The sequence below is a fragment of the Oncorhynchus nerka genome, linkage group LG3 (assembly GCF_034236695.1).
Source record: "Oncorhynchus nerka isolate Pitt River linkage group LG3, Oner_Uvic_2.0, whole genome shotgun sequence".
NCBI classification, from domain to species: domain Eukaryota; kingdom Metazoa; phylum Chordata; class Actinopteri; order Salmoniformes; family Salmonidae; genus Oncorhynchus; species Oncorhynchus nerka.
The window spans coordinates 32,480,896-32,497,492 of NC_088398.1; the positions used below are offsets into that span (position 1 = coordinate 32,480,896).

Consider the following 16,597-nt stretch of genomic DNA (forward strand, 5'->3'; position numbering starts at 1 on the left):
CATGCTCGAGGTGATAAGTGAACTGTTGTCTGTCCAGTGACCTGCAGGTTGGGGAGTTGTGGTGGGGTGGAGTGAACATACCTGTAGATTCCTGGAATTTTCAGCAGAGGCTCAAACCCTCTGGAGGAGTTGTGTAAACATTGTAGCAGCAGGGGGCAGGGCTTCCAGTGTGACATCATGGGGAAAGAGCACTATAAATTGAAGGCTACGGCTCAGACACCTGCAGACAAACAAGCAAGCAGCAAAGCAGAAGACAGCTGGGATAATTTGCCAAAGCGCATTTAAGGATATTATACTTCACCGTGAGCTCTACAAACAGACCAACAGCAACCATGTCAGCACACGCCAGCCTGCTCCTTCTCATCACCGTGTGTGTGTCCATGCAGGAAGGTAAGTACTACAGCGCTATTATTATAATAGGATTTAGGATTTGTTATTTCCTCCACAAGCAAACACAAATCATGTCATTGAAGCATTGAAAAATAATGGTCAAGTGTCTTCCACTGATCATTTTCTGAATGCATAACTTAATACAAAATATCATAAAAACATTATTTTGGAATGACGCACTATACAAAAAAAATATGACATTATATTGAGGTTCTATGCTAATGTCTTGCATCAATAAAACACTAGCTGACTTTCCATTTAAACTAATTATTAGCCCTATAAGATGGTGACATGGTGCAGCATTGACTACATGTTTTCATTGTCTAGAGTAATGTAAAGACTTACTCATAAGCACACTCATTAAATTCAGTGACAAGATATACAAAGCAACAAAGAGACACGTTTCAGCAAGCCCCGTTCCAACTGTCACGTCATCAATGAAGATTTATCGTTAACACATTAAAACAAATGTTGAATCTCACTTCAACCTTGCTGACTAGCTCAGGGGTACACATTCTCAAATGTTGATTATCTGGAGAAACTCTTCATCTCACACAACAAATTAATGATCTTGTATTTGAGTGATCTTGGTTGTCAAAAGCACCTTAAACTTGAACTTGTGAGAGCATGACAATGTTTGCTTGCTGTTTGTAGACTTCATTGTACAGTCAGAAAATACCAGAGGCTGTATTTCTCCATACTCTGGTCATTTCTGTATAGGGACAAATGAGATGTTATGACTCCACTGAGTCAATAAAGAGGTGAAGTTTCCTCTAAATGTCTGCCCTTCACTATTTGAATGTTTGAACAGACAGATGACAGAGATTACAGATGATTACTAGCTTTCCACGGAAATGAAATGATTAGAGCGGCAGGGTAGCCTAGTGGTTAGAGCGTTGGACTAGTAACCGGAAGGTTGCAAGTTCAAACCCCCGAGCTGACAAGGTACAAATCTGTCGTTCTGCCCCTGAACAGGCAGTTAACCCACTGTTCCTAGGCCGTTATTGAAAATAAGAATTTGTTCTTAACTGGTTAAATAAAGGTAAAAGAAAAAGAAGAAAAAGACTGCTGTGATAGATCAAGGAAAATAGCTGAGTACTGGTAATAATACACTTGTATAGTGTCCCTTTATGCTGTTGGCTGGGTTGGGGAGTGAGGGATTACGACGAAAAAATGTAACTGTAATCCATTACATTACCAGCATTTTCAAATAATATAATCAGATTACAGTTACTTTTGAAAAACTAGATGATTATTTTGAGGATTACTTTTAAATTCAGAAAGGATGTTTGCGGGAAAAAAATATTTGACACTTCTGTTTTCTCAATGACATTCAAATCAGCATTGAAAAAAGGTGCAAATTTAAATTTGTTCCACCTGAGTGAGTCTGACCACAAGTCAGAGACCACTATGATGACGCACCAAATGTGTTTGATGGATCGTGGGAAAAGAGAACGAATAGGCTTTTGTAGGCTACAGTCTAAGCTTTCCAATAATGCGATTGTTGTCAGCATTCAAAGATTATCCAACTTGAATAAACGCTTGGAGGTAAGGATGATGCTGCCTGTCAATCATTGTTTTTGAAACCAGTGTACAGCTTGTGAAAAATGTGCAACAGCCCCATAGTGCGGATCCCAGCCTACGGAATAAAAGTGGGGCTTTTATTGCTCAATCTAATTCACGCTGATAAAAAAACTAAAAATCCTAATGGACACATGCTCAAACTCACACACTTTTGAATAGACCTAAAGGGGCAGTCTGTAGTTGCTACATCCATTTTTGGATTTATAAATTATATATATATATCCATTGATTCTTGAAGAATATAACTTATAAATGCCTCATGAGCTTAGTTCAAATGTCACACTCTATGAGAACCCAAAAGATAAGCTTGTTTTTCTCCATTGTAAATGTAATCAAACACTGTATAGCCTACATACATACATGGTTAAAACAATACTTTTTATATCATGATTGGTAGGTCCTTTGCATCCATAGCTCTGTCTATTAATCTGAGAGTGGTTACATTTCTCCAGGCCCATCCCTCAGTTTTTTACCAAAACAGAGGCGGGGCGATTGTTTGGTTATTGTTTCATCTGTGGATTTGCCCTTTAAACAGCTGCATATTATCAAGATATCAAAGTGTCAACAACAAAAAGGTAAACAATAGGCATATAGCAAATGCAGCATATGGCATTCATTTTTCACATGTAAATAGTACTTTTCAGTAGTGCTCAAAACATACCATTTAATGAGAGCAGCATTTATTTTTCAATTCGAATCAATGAGCACAATCAGTACTCCATGACAACAAAATCATGAACAACAGAGTAAGGCTGGCTAATACGTCCTTAGTTTTGGGTTTGTGCTCAGGTAAAACAATTTGGCTAATCAATACTTCCATATTTCCAAGTCCTATTCTTGAAGATCAAGGGGTATAACATTTATTGGAATGACTGGAATTCTGATAGACTTTGATAGTTTTGAATGTAAAATTATAATTGAATCGTATTATTATATGTATTTGAAAGAGATGGGTTAGAAGAATTCTACATAATCAAACCATAAAGTAAAATTGAACATCCTTATAAACTTTAACATAGATTTATCCTGCAATAGATGTCGTTCAATTGGTAACATGCATTTTTGTCTTCTTCTAATGTCTCTTAAGAGGAAAGTAATCTAAAAGTAACGGAATGTAATCAGATTACGTTACTGAGTTTGGGTAATACAAAAGTTACGTTACTGATTACAATGTTGGACAGGTAACTAGTAACTGTAACGGATGGTGGATCGTATGGTCTTGATGCACCAGGATTGGTTTCTAAGCTATATCCTTGTCTGTCATGTAGGTTCTGGACATCCACTGTCAGAGAGGCCTAAGTCCAGTGATCTGGCTCCACCTCACAGAGTGCGGACCAAACGCTGTGCCTGCACCAACCAGCTGGACTCTGAATGCCACTACTTTTGCCATCTTGACATCATCTGGGTCAACACACCAAGGTGGGCACACATACCTCACAGAAAAATATGCATTTCTAGAGTGAAACACATGTACTTACACTACACACCAAGTACGTCAAACAAATACCTACTCAGCTTTGCAGACATATACTTGAGCAATTCACTTATGTGGGTCAATTACATCCCTGTGTGATATCAACATTATCGATCAACGTTAATATTTGCATCGTTTTTTATTTTAGCTGTGCATTATTTTAGCTGTGCACTATTATCAATATGCCATTATTCTGGCAATCCTCCCTGTCTGGCATCACTGCATTTTCATTTTATTAATGCCAAGGAACAAAGTCTATAAACATTGTGGTTATATCTTGAGGGTGACTGATAAAATTGATATTCCCTTTCTTTCTTTCCCCTTCTGCAGTAAGACCACTGTTTACGGCTTGGGCAGCCCTCTGTCACGTCGCCGTAGGTCTGCCGGTCCCTGTGTGTGTGCGGACTCTGACGACCACACCTGCACCAGCTTCTGTCTGGACAGGTGAGTTGGGGTCAAAATAATGGCGAAGACACCTTCACACACACCACCACCGCAGACAGACAGATACTCAGTCACTGTGGAATGTAATTACTTTTATTAGTCAGCCATTTGAGTACACAGAACAATAGGGACTCCCCGTTGGAGCTCTTCAAGGTGCACAAGGCGTGGTAGTCTGAGAGCATAGCTCACTTCTCTGGGATGCTATTATTAGCTTGTCCGAGTGTTATTGTGTGTATCACACAGGCGTTCCCTCTCATGGTGGAATGAATCTGCACCACAATGTTACGGAGTGCCCGAGGGGGCAGTGTAATCCCAGGCTGCTCTAGCATCCCCACTGCATATTTTGATTGGCTGAGGGGACAGGGGAGTGAAGTGTGTAGGAGTCTCAAGCATTGAAAGGCTGAGTTAAGGATTAATGGTTCCTAAGGATGAAAGAGAAACAAATACACGCACCTAGAGACACCCAGAGACTCATTGCACTCATTGTTCCTCATTGGGAGACAAACAGGGGCCGTTTTTCCACTTAGGGACAGATAGGGCTCTATTCAATCCGTTACGTTACAGCTGGATTGAAATTGAAAGGCAATGTTCCCGCGTTAGCGGAGACTGCATTCACAGTAAACGCTGCATACAGTATGTCGGCTCAAATCCAAATGACCTTGACATTTCTAGCACGCAGTTTGTGCACGCTTCAGCGATCCAGATTGGATAGAGCCCTTAGATATTATATTGTAAATACATTATTGTTTGGTCTATGACCTTGCAATGATGTCAGTAAAACTTTTAGTGTACAATAAAGTACAATAAAGTTGTCTTTAGATTGCCAAATTGGCAAAAAAAAAGAGGCAACAGTTCTCTACACACCTGATTCTTTGATCAGAGATATTGTGAGAATTCACTGATATGAGTTTGTTTGAGGGGTATCTACAGTGCCTTCAGAAAGTATTCAAACCCCTTGACCTAATCTACTTTTTGTTGTGTTACAGCCTGAATTCAAAATGGATTAAATAAAAACATTTTCTCACCCATCTACACACATCACTGTTGGCAAGCTTCCTGCCATCCAGGACCTCTATACCAGGCAGTGTCAGAGGAAGGCCCTAAAAAATTGTCAAAGACTCCAGCCACCCACAGCAAACTGTACCGGAGCACCAAGTCTAGGTCCAAGAGGCTTCTAAACAGCTTCTACCCCCAAGCCATAAGACTCCTGACCATCTAGTCAAATGGCAACCCAGACTATTTGCATTGCCCTCCCTCTCCCCCTCTTTACACCACTGCTACTCTCTGATGTCATCTATGCATAGTCACTTTAATAACTCTACCTACATGTACATACTACCTCAACTAACCGGTATCCCCGCAGATTGACTCTATATCGGTACCCCCATGTATATAGTCTCGCTATTGTTATTTTACTCCCCAGTCCTTTAACGATAACAAGCATATCTATAACATGATGCTTGAAAATATGGAGAATGGTACTCCGTAATGTGTTGTATTGAATTTGCTTCAAACATAACACTTTGTATTCAGGACAAAAAGTTAATTGCTTTGGCAATTTTTTTTGCAGCATTACTCTTTAGTGCCTTGTTGCAAACAGTATGCATGTTTTGGAATATTTTTATTCTGTACCAACTTCCCAATTTCCTGTCAATTAGGTTAGTATTGTGAAGTAACTACAATGTTGTACATCCATAATTTGTTTTCTCCTATCACAGCCATTAAACTGTAACTGTTTTAAAATCACCATTGGCCTCATGGTGAAATCCCTGAGCGGTTTCCTTCCTCTCCAGCAACTGAATTAGGATAGACGTGTCACGCTGGTCGTAATCACATTCAGACCAAAGCGTAGCGGGATCTGGGTTCCATATGTGTATTGAGTGAAACGCACAAAAGAAACAATAAAGATTGAACGAAACGTGATGTTCTGGAGTGCTCACAGGCAACAAACACAAAAACAAGATCCCAGAAAACACAGTGGGGAAATGGCTGCCTAAATATGATCCCCCCTAGTCACACCCTAACCAAAATAGAGAATAAAAAGGCTCTCTATAGTCAGGGCGTGACAAGATGCCTGTATCTTTGTAGTAACTGGGTGTATTGATACACCATCCATTGATACACCATCCAAAGTGTAATTAATAACTTCACCATGCTCAAAGCGATATTCTATATCTGCTTTTTTTTTATTGTACCCATCTACCAATAGGTGCCCTTTGCGAGGCATTGGAAAACCTCCCTGGTCTTTGTGGTTGAATCTGTGTTTGAAATTCACACTGTGTGTGGTACAGAGATAAGGTAGTCATTCCAAAATCATGTTAAACTCTATTATTACACACCATCCGAGTCCATGCACCTTATTATGTGACTTTTTATGCACGCATTTATTCCTGAACTTATTTAGGCTTGCCATAACAAAAGGATTAAATAGTTATTGACTCAAAACATTTCAGTTTTTAATTTTTATTATAATTTGTGAAAATGTAGAAAAAAACATAATTTAATTTCAACATTATGGGGTATTTATTGTGTGTAGGCCAGTGACCCAAAAAAAACTAAATTTAATACATTTGAAATCAAATCAAAGTTTATTTGTCACATGCGCAGAATACAACAGGTAACTTACAGTGAAATGCTTACTTACAGGCCCTAACCAACAGTGCAATTGAAGTAAATAATATAACAGTAGCGAGGCTATAACAGTAGCGAGGCACCTTTTAGTCGGGCTATTTGAAGCAGTATGTACATCTAGGTATGGTTAAAAGACTATGCATATACAGTACGATAAACAGAGAGTAGCAGTAGCGTAAAAGAGGGGTTGTAAATTCAGGCTGTAACACAACAAAATGTGGAAATAGTGTGTGAATACTTTCTGAAGGCACTGCATCTTTGTTTTCACAACAGTAAAATTCCACCAAAATTCAAGGAGCTTTTGGAGAACTCTTTCACTGATCACCGTTTTATGATGTCATGTTCAAAATGTCTGCCCCATCTCTTTCTCTCTTGTGTGCAGCTCAGATAACTCTTCACCCCAGACTGCCATTAAGAGCTCCCGTGCCAACCTGTTGACTTTCCTTAGGTGAGCTTAAAATAAGTCCTGGAACAGCTGTTTGCTATTCTGGTTATCAAATTAAGCATAGGCTGTACAGGAATTATTTCATATTGTACCACAAGATGACCTTTGTGATATTGTTGCTGACCAGTGTCTCTTTCCTCCATAGATATATGGTCAGAGCCTCTGAGAGAACCAGGGGATGGGCCTTCCCACCCAGGAAGGAAGCAACCAGGGCCCCTGGGCTTGATGAGCGCTAAACGACATGGCATGGCAGACAGAGTGAGGAGAGAAGAGCGAGTACCAGAACAAATTACACTACTCTAACATGGAGAGGAGCAGAACAAAGGGCTGCTGGTAGAGAGATGTGTCACATGCAGGAAGGCCACAGACCGGTGGGACTGCCTGTTTGTTTGTCAGTTTGTACCCATAAATAAAGGTTGGAAAACAAAATGTGACAGAGGCCTGAAGACAGAGAATAGATGCTAGATCTATCTTGAGGGATGGATCAGGCATGATGCATACAGGCTATTTGTGCAGCAAAATATTTCTGTTAGGGGCAGGAGGGACAAGGGTGGTCCATGCTACTGGCAGTCTCTGGCTAGGTAGCCGTAAAGGAGAGAACACTTGATGTGTGTATGCTGGTTGTCTGTGTTCAAAACAGTGGCAGACCATTGCTGTCATGATGGAAAGAACGTGACAGGGAGAATATGACTGACAGGCTACTGATATGATCATCAAAATGATGTATGAGAGAACCAGTGTTTTACTCTTTCTTTTGCCAAAATATTTAATCTCTCCATTATTTGATTGTATAATAACAACATATTATGATTGCTATGCTGGTTATTCACCAGGGGAAATGACTGAGGTCATTTAAAGGTGCAATGTTTAGGATTATACACTTAGTGTACTTAACATTAGGAATACCTTCCTAATATTGAGTTGTAAAGTTGACTGGATGTCCTTTGGGTGGTGGGCCATTCTTGATACACATGGGAAACTGTTGAGCGTGAAAATCGCAGCAGTGTTACAGTTCTTGATACAAACCGGTGAGCTTGGCACCTACTACCATACCCCGTTCAAAGGCACTTAAGTCTTGCCCATTCACCCTCTAACTGGCACACATATATAATCCATGTCTCAAATGTGTCAAATCTTAAAAATGATTCTTGAACCTGTCTCCTCCCCTTCATCTAGAATGATTGAAGTGAATTTAACAAGTGACATCAATAAGGGATAATAGCTTTCACCTGGATTCACCTGGTCAGTTTATGTCATGGAAAGAGCAGGTGTCCTTAAAGTTTTGTACACTCAGTGTATATGTGTGTGTGGGTGGGAGTAAAAAAATACATAACATCGAAACATACAATATGGTATATCATTGACTATTTATTCAATTCTTGAGATTTTGATTTAGACCACTTCTGTATTGAGTGACTGTGTGAAGCAGTGTGTAATAATAAACAAATTCATGCTTGAATTATACAAAATACTTGACTTATTCTCCTTATGTGATTGCTTTGACTAGATGATGAACTCTACATTTACATACAACACAGTGTAATAGTTCCATTGCAAATTTTCTGATGGGTCAAGGAGTGCAGCCAAAATGGACTTGTCAGTCTTTGGTTTATAAACCTGCAAACGAACATATTATAAATGGAATGTGAAGGGACAAGGAATTGCACCAAAGTCACATGTGGCCAGTTCTCCTGTGTTGTTGTATGGTGTGATACAGAACAAATCAAATCTATTTATATAGCCCTTCGTACATCAGCTGATATCTCAAAGTGCTCTACAGAAATCCAGTCTAAAATCCCAAACAGCAAGCAATGCAGGTGTTGAAGCACGTTGGCTAGGAAAAACTCCCTAGAAAGGCCAAAACATAGGAAGAAACCTAGAGAGGAACCAGGCTCTGAGGGGTGGCCAGTCCTTTTCTAGCTGTGCCAGGTGGAGACTATAACAGAACATGGCCAAGATGTTCAAATGTTCATAAATGACCAGCATGGTCAAACAATAGGTCTGGGACAGGTAGCACGTCCGGTGAACAGGTCAGGATTTCATAGCCGCAGGCAGAACAGTTGAAACTGGAGCAGCAGCACGGCCAGGTGGACTGGGGACAGCAAGGAATTATCATGTCAGGTTGTCCTGAGGCATGGTCCTAGGGCTCAGGTCCTCCGAGAGAGAGAAAGAAAGAGAATTAGAGAGAGCATACTTAAATTCACATAGGACACCGGATAAGACAGGAGAAGTACTCCAGATATAATAAACTGACCCTAGCCCCCCGACACATAAACTACTGCAGCATAAATACTGGAGGCACATCTAGCCTTTAGTGTTGTGTGAAGAGTGGACTTATTCATGAAAACTCATAGGTGAAATTGAACGGGCTAAACTATGTAACGTACAGTATATGATTATTAATTTGGCAGTGGTGTAGAACCACACTTTGAACAGAGTGTCCTGAGACACCAAGCCACTGAAGGGACCGTCTCACCAGAATGTGAAACGTTGAAAGGATACCATTAGCTTATTAGTAGCTTATTGATGATGTAAACATGTCTGTAGTGAGGAGTAACATGCTATAATGTTGCATTGCTACGTAAATATGGGTAATTGTAGCTCTCCACAGACCTATACATTAGGATTCTCCATTCACTTCACTAGGAAACAAACTAATAACTATAACTGTTTTGAGAAATACTCTCACATGCTGATGTATGCCAGGTGGAGCAAATAATCGAGAAATATAATATTATTTTTCTATTTCTGTACAATAGTTTTACCTTCTCCCAGTCTCTTAAGCCAACGCAAACACTGCTCTGAGTTCAAAAGGAGGCCCAAGGGTAGATAAATGGCCAAGGAATTAAAAAGCTCAAATGAATATATATATATATATACATATATATTGTGGCAAAGAAGGGGGTCGAGTGATAAGTGGCAGATATGTGAGAGCAGAACTAATAAACGGGCTCTGCCCGATCACTAAAATGGCCACCCCTGTCAGAACTACAGATCACAAAATGTCCGACCGCCAAAACTACAAGTCCCAGAAGCAAGGGGAACCCTCGGAAGGTGGAGCCGACTCACAGATAAAGGGTCAAGAAAAACCAGGAAGAGGGAGAGAGAGTGCTGGAAGGAGCTATGAACAATAGAGAAAGAGACTATAGAGATTGGCTGGATTTACCGTGTATGAGCTGGATTGTTTTGGATTTACCTGTTGGCGTTTGGACCTGGACCTACCGAGAACCCGATTCGTGTACCGAACCCTGCTATCCTTGACCTCGCCTACGGCCTGGGTGGACCAGGACGGAGAAACAAACACACAGGTACTGTCCTGTTCGAAAGAACTCTCATTCTTGGGTGATTTGGTGACAGTTTACCACTTAGTTTGTGACAAACGCTCCTAACCTTGAAGAGGTTTGCCACACGTGGTGGAGGATACGGGCATGGACTAACATACCACTGGTTAGGTAGAAGAAAAAAAAAAAATGTTCAGTTAGCACTCCAAAGGGGAGTCAGGTTTTTTTTTGTGTTTTGGCTTTGTTTGGTTAGGACAGTTTTTCAGGAAAATGAGTATGGAGGGAGCCATACAGGCCCTGTTACAAGCGGCGGCCGCCCAACAAGAGGCAACTAGAGCTCAACAAATAGTTCATCAGGATGCAATGCGAATGTATCAGGACACGTTACAGATCCAGCACCGCACCAACCAGCTGCTCACAGAAGAGCAAGAGAGAAACACCCGGGAGTTAAGAGAAGGCCTAAAGGGGCTAGCGGACCAAATTGGGGCTCAATTACCAGCTGCAAATACCCAAAGGAGGGCCAATCATTTTCTTCAAAAATGACAGCGCAGGATGATGTGGAAGCATATCTTACCACCTTCGAAAGGACGGCAGAGAGGGAGAAGTGGCCGAAAGAAGAATGGGCAGGGCTTCTGGCACCATACCTGGCAGGGGACGCTCAAAAAGCGTATTTCGACCTGGAGTTGAAAGATGCACAGGATTACGATAAACTAAAGGGAGAGATCCTGACTAGACTGGGAGTGACTGATACCGTGAGGGCACACCGCTTCCACCAGTGGTCCTACCGACCGGGACAACCCCACGAACACAGATGTTCGACTTGATTCACCTGGCACGGAAATGGTTGCGACCAGAGACCCGGTCATCCGCCGAGATTGTCGAGACCATCGTACTCAACCAGTTTCAGCGAGGTCTACCCTAAGAAGTGAGACGATGGGTTGGCCAGAACGAGGTACTTTCCGCCGACCATCTCGTGGGCCTGGTTGAACGGTATTGTACGGCAAGAACAGCTGAGCAGGCACAGGAGGAAAGACTCCCGTTCCCCAGGCATGGGCGAACCAGTGGACAGGGTAAGGCTGTCCCAACATTTAGAGGGGGAAGAGAGCAGCGTGGGGCCATGAGGAAAGAATCAGAATCAGGCCAAGACACTAAGGGAAAAAACGGAAACCGGGACTGGGGGTCGAGGGGGTCTCCCGAACCCCTATTATCTGTTACAATTGTAATCAACCAGGACATATTGCAGCCTACTGCCCTATTAAAGAAGAGCCAATGCAATGTAACCTTGGTGAAAATGAAGATGATATACGGTATGCATGTCCTGTTGTAACCACTGTACTTGAAAGATCAAGAAACAAACATATGTGCAGGGTGAAGGTTGAAGGGAAAGAGGTTGAAGCACTGCTGGATTCCGGCAGTATGCTAACCCTGGTCGTTGCAGGCCTAGTGCCGAATCATAAACTGGATACAAGACAGGATATCAGTGTTACATGCATTCATGGGGATACCCGTCTGTACCCCACGGCCTTAGTGAGCATACAAACAGAGGACGGTCTGCTGGATTATGAGGTCGGCGTGGTCCCAAAGATGCCATATGATGTAATATTGGGTCGAGACTTTCCTAACTTTGCGAAGTTAGGCCACAAGAATGACATATTTGAGAAGCCAACAACCCTGACCAAGCAGGAAGAAGCATGGGGCCTTCAACCAAAGCCAAGAAAAGAGGTCTCCCAGGGGACAACATCACAGGTGCTAGTAGGGGAGGAGGAGGATGAAGTGGCAAACCTCGCTGATAACGAACAGCCCAGTACTAGTGGGGCTGGGGTCGATCTGAATCCAGAGGACGACGATCTAGAACCAGCAGACCTGGCAGGGTCCTTGACTAATTTTGGGACGGCCCAAAACCAGGATCCAACGCTGCAGCAAGCCAGAGCAGATGTGCAGGTCGTAGATGGTACTCCCATAAATGTTGGGATGATGCCTAATAGTTTTCCCCACTTCATCATGAAAAAGGGTTTGGTGTACAGAGTCTCGAAAATAGGGGTTGATGTGGTGGAACAGTTGTTGGTTCCCACTCGGTACCGGAGGACAGTACTGGATCTAGCTCATGGGCACATTCTGGGTGGACACCTTGGTATCGATAAAACCCGAGACCGGATTGTAAGGAGGTTTTACTGGCCAGGAATTCAAGCTGAAGTGGCTCGGCATTGTGGAGAGTGCCCGGAGTGCCAGTTAACAGCTCCCCGACCAGCTTTTAGAAGCCCGTTAGTGCCACTCCCCATAATCGAAACGCCATTTGAGAGGATAGCGATGGATTTAGTGGGCCCACTACCCAAATCCGCCAGAGGGCACCAATACATTCTGGTCATTCTAGATTATGCCACTCGCTACCCAGAAGCCATTCCCCTTCGGACGATGACTTCCAAAAATATCGCAAAGGAATTAGTGCTCTTGTTCACCAGGGTAGGGGTTCCAAAGGAGATCCTTACCGACCAGGGGACCCCTTTATGTCCCGCCTTATGGCGGACCTTTGTAAACTGTGGCAGGTGAAACAGTTGAGGACATCGGTTTACCATCCTCAGACGGACGGGCTGGTTGAGAGATTCAACCGAACCCTGAAGTCAATGCTCAGGAAGGTAATCGATAAGGATGGGAAAACTGGGATTGCATGTTGCCGTATCTGATGTTTGCCATTAGAGAGGTTCCTCAAGCCTCGCTGGGGTTTTCTCCCTTTGAGCTGGTATATGGGAGGCATCCCCGGGAATCTTAGACATCGCCCGGGAAACCTGGGAGCACCAATCCACCCCGTATACTAGTGTCATAGAGCACGTCACGGAAATGCAAGATAGGATAGCCACAGTCATGCCCATCGTCAGAGAGCACATGAGACAAACACAGGAACACCAGCGGCACACTTATAACCGGCAGGCTACCCTGAGGGAATTTCAACCGGGAGATAAGGTGTTAGTGCTGATCCCCACGGTAGAGTGTAAACTACTAGCCACATGGAAAGGACCATATGAAGTACTGGAGAGAATAGGAGAGGTCAATTATCGGATCCGACAGCCAGGTCGACGGCCCCAGGAACAGATTTATCACATAAACCTGTTAAAAGCATGGAGAGAGAGAGAAACACTAATGGTCACATACCCCACACACATTCAGGAGACAGCCGAAGTAAATATTTCACCCACTCTGTCCCCAGCGCAAGTACAGGAAGTAAAGACCCTGATCCAGAAAAACAGAGATGTGTTTTCAGAGGTACCTGGCCGAACTGAGGTTACGGCTCATGATATCGCTTTCCCTACCAGGGAGAAAAGTGAGTATGAGGCCATATCGGGTACCCGAGGCTCGACGGGCCGCGATTAGAGCAGAGACTGAGAAAATGTTGACAGCTGGAGTGGTCGAAGAGTCACATAGTGAGTGGTCTAGCCCAATTGTGATGGTCTCCAAGCCCGATGGGTCTTTGCGGTTCTGTAACGACTTTCGGAAGGTAAATGAAATCTCGAAGTTTGATGCCTACCCCATGCCCCGAGTAGATGAACTACTGAGAAAATCGGTCATGCTCGGTACATTACGACCCTTGATCTGACAAAAGGGTACTGGCAAATTCCTCTGACCCCCAGGGCCAAAGAAAAGACAGCCTTTGCAACACCTGACGGTTTGTTTCAATACACCGTCATGCCATTCGGCTTACACGGGGCCCCAGCCACCTTTCAACGGCTCATGGACAAAGTCCTAAAACCGCACAAAGCATACGCCGCAGCTTATTTAGATGACGTGGGGATCTACAGCCCAGATTGGGAATCCCACTTACCCCGGGTACAGGCAGTGTTAGACGCCCTTAGAAAGGCAGGGCTCACGGCAAACCCTGCCAAGTGTTATGTGGGGTTAGAGGAAACAGAGTATCTGGGATACACTGTGGGAAGAGGGTTAATCAAACCCCAACATAAGAAGGTGAAGGCAATTAGAGAATGGCCGAAACCAGTAAATAAGAAGCAGGTTCGAGCCTTCCTAGGGCTGACCGGTTACTACCGGAAGTTCATCCCAAGTTATGCCACAGTGGCCGCCCCTCTTACCGACATGACTAGAGCCAGAGGGCCAAACATGGTCAAATGGGATGAAAGGGCCACCAAAGCATTTAGGACATTACAGGAGGCTCTCTGCTGTAATCCAGTGCTGGTGGTACCAGACTTTGAGAGAGAGTTTGTGGTTCAGACGGATGCCTCAGAGGTCGGCTTGGGAGCAGTGCTATCCCAAGAGGTAGAAGGGGTGGAACATCCCATCCTGTTTTTAAGCAGGAAGCTGGAACCACGGGAAACCAACTACTCAGTCGTTGAGAAAGAGGCGCTGGCAGTAAAGTGGGCTCTAGAAAGCCTGAAGTACTACCTGCTGGGGCGCCACTTCACCCTCATCAGTGACCATGCCCCACTCACCTGGATGCATAGGGCTAAAGAGAAGAACGCTCGGGTGATGCGGTGGTTTTTGAGTCTCCAACCGTTTTATTTTGACTTGAAACACAGAGCAGGGAAGGAAATGGGAAACGCGGATGGGTTATCCCGCATGCATGCATATTTTGTTGCGGTAGCCCGACCTAGGGGGTCGGATCTAGGGGAGAGATATGTGGCAAAGAAGGGGTCGAGTGATAAGTGGCAGATATGTGAGAGCAGAACTAATAAACGGGCTCTGCCCGATCACTAAAATGGCCACCCCTGTCAGAACTACAGATCACAAAATGTCCGACCGCCAAAACTACAAGTCCCAGAAGCAAGGGGAACCCTCGGAAGGTGGAGCCGACTCACAGATAAAGGGTCAAGAAAAACCAGGAAGAGGGAGAGAGAGTGCTGGAAGGAGCTATGAACAATAGAGAAAGAGACTATAGAGATTGGCTGGATTTACCGTGTATGAGCTGGATTGTTTTGGACTTACCTGTTGGCGTTTGGACCTGGACCTACCGAGAACCCGATTCGTGTACCGAACCCTGCTATCCTTGACCTCGCCTACGGCCTGGGTGGACCAGGACGGAGAAACAAACACACAGGTACTGTCCTGTTCGAAAGAACTCTCATTCTTGGGTGATTTGGTGACAGTTTACCACTTAGTTTGTGACAAACGCTCCTAACCTTGAAGAGGTTTGCCACAATATACATATATATATCTCTCACGTCACCCCTCTCCTCCGCTCTCTCCACTGGCTTCCAGTTGAAGCTCGCATCCGCTACAAGACCATGGTGCTTGCCTACGGAGCTGTGAGGGGAACGGCACCTCAGTACCTCCAGGCTCTGATCAGGCCCTACACCCAAACAAGGGCACTGCGTTCATCCACCTCTGGCCTGCTCGCCTCCCTACCACTGAGGAAGTACAGTTCCCGCGCAGCCCAGTCAAAACTGTTCGCTGCTCTGGCCCCCCAATGGTGGAACAAACTCCCTCACGACGCCAGGACAGCGGAGTCAATCACCACCTTCCGGAGACACCTGAAACCCCACCTCTTTCAGGAATACCTAGGATAGGATAAAGTAATCCTTCTCACCCCCCCCCCCTTAAAATATTTAGATGCACTATTGTAAAGTGGCTGTTCCACTGGATGTCTTAAGGTGAACGCACCAATTTGTAAGTCGCTCTGGATAAGAGCGTCTGCTAAATGACTTAAATGTAAATGTAAATATATATATTTTTGCCCTTCAAAAGCAGGTCAGTTTGTATTGTTATAAGGATCTCTTGGCACATTTCCTATGACGAAATGTGTCATTGTGGTAGTCTCCTGCACCACCCATTCTTAGTTATCATGAACCCTTGCTGACCTGTAGGACATAGGCCTATTGCTGAGACGATGAGTAACACTAGGAATTGTCTTTACTGGAGTTTTTAATGAGATTACTTTTAAATAATCGAATCTCCCCTTGGCATTGTGATGCAATCAGCCCAATTCCAGTCATACTTGTTGTCATACATCTACTGTAGAGTACTCCTGCGGCCAGGCTCTCCAGACAGGCCCCAGCATAGTCCTCGTGTTTCCTCGTGTCACCACAACAATAATAGACCAGAGGGCAACAAGGTCACACCATGTTCCATAATGTTCTCTTATACTGTACATTACTCAGATAATTGTGAATCCACCTACAATTCTGCATCAGAAATCTATCCTCTGCCAAAACCCTGCTCCATTTAAAGTAACCTGTTATGCTCAAATCTGCTCTACGGCAACAAGGGTTGCAAAACTCAGATAATTTTAATCCCCATAATTCTGACGCAGGAAGTGTTTAAAATGTAGCCTGGATTTTTCATTTCCAGTGTTACTCATAGGCTGGGTAAACCTTTCGGTTTTCTATGAAATGGTGTTTTGGTTTCTGA

General features: G+C 43.7%; 1 protein-coding gene across 1 annotated transcript; it reads left to right on the forward strand.

The window, feature by feature from the left end:
• The first annotated feature begins 239 nt into the window (after window positions 1-239).
• LOC115115134 (endothelin-2) lies at window positions 240-8,392 on the forward strand. Its single transcript, XM_029643624.2, has 5 exons — window positions 240-390; window positions 3,243-3,393; window positions 3,779-3,892; window positions 6,906-6,971; window positions 7,114-8,392. Exons 1-5 carry the CDS (start codon window positions 333-335, stop codon window positions 7,202-7,204), a joined length of 480 nt encoding a protein of 159 aa, XP_029499484.1. The 5' UTR covers window positions 240-332; the 3' UTR covers window positions 7,205-8,392.
• Window positions 8,393-16,597: the final 8,205 nt, after the last annotated feature.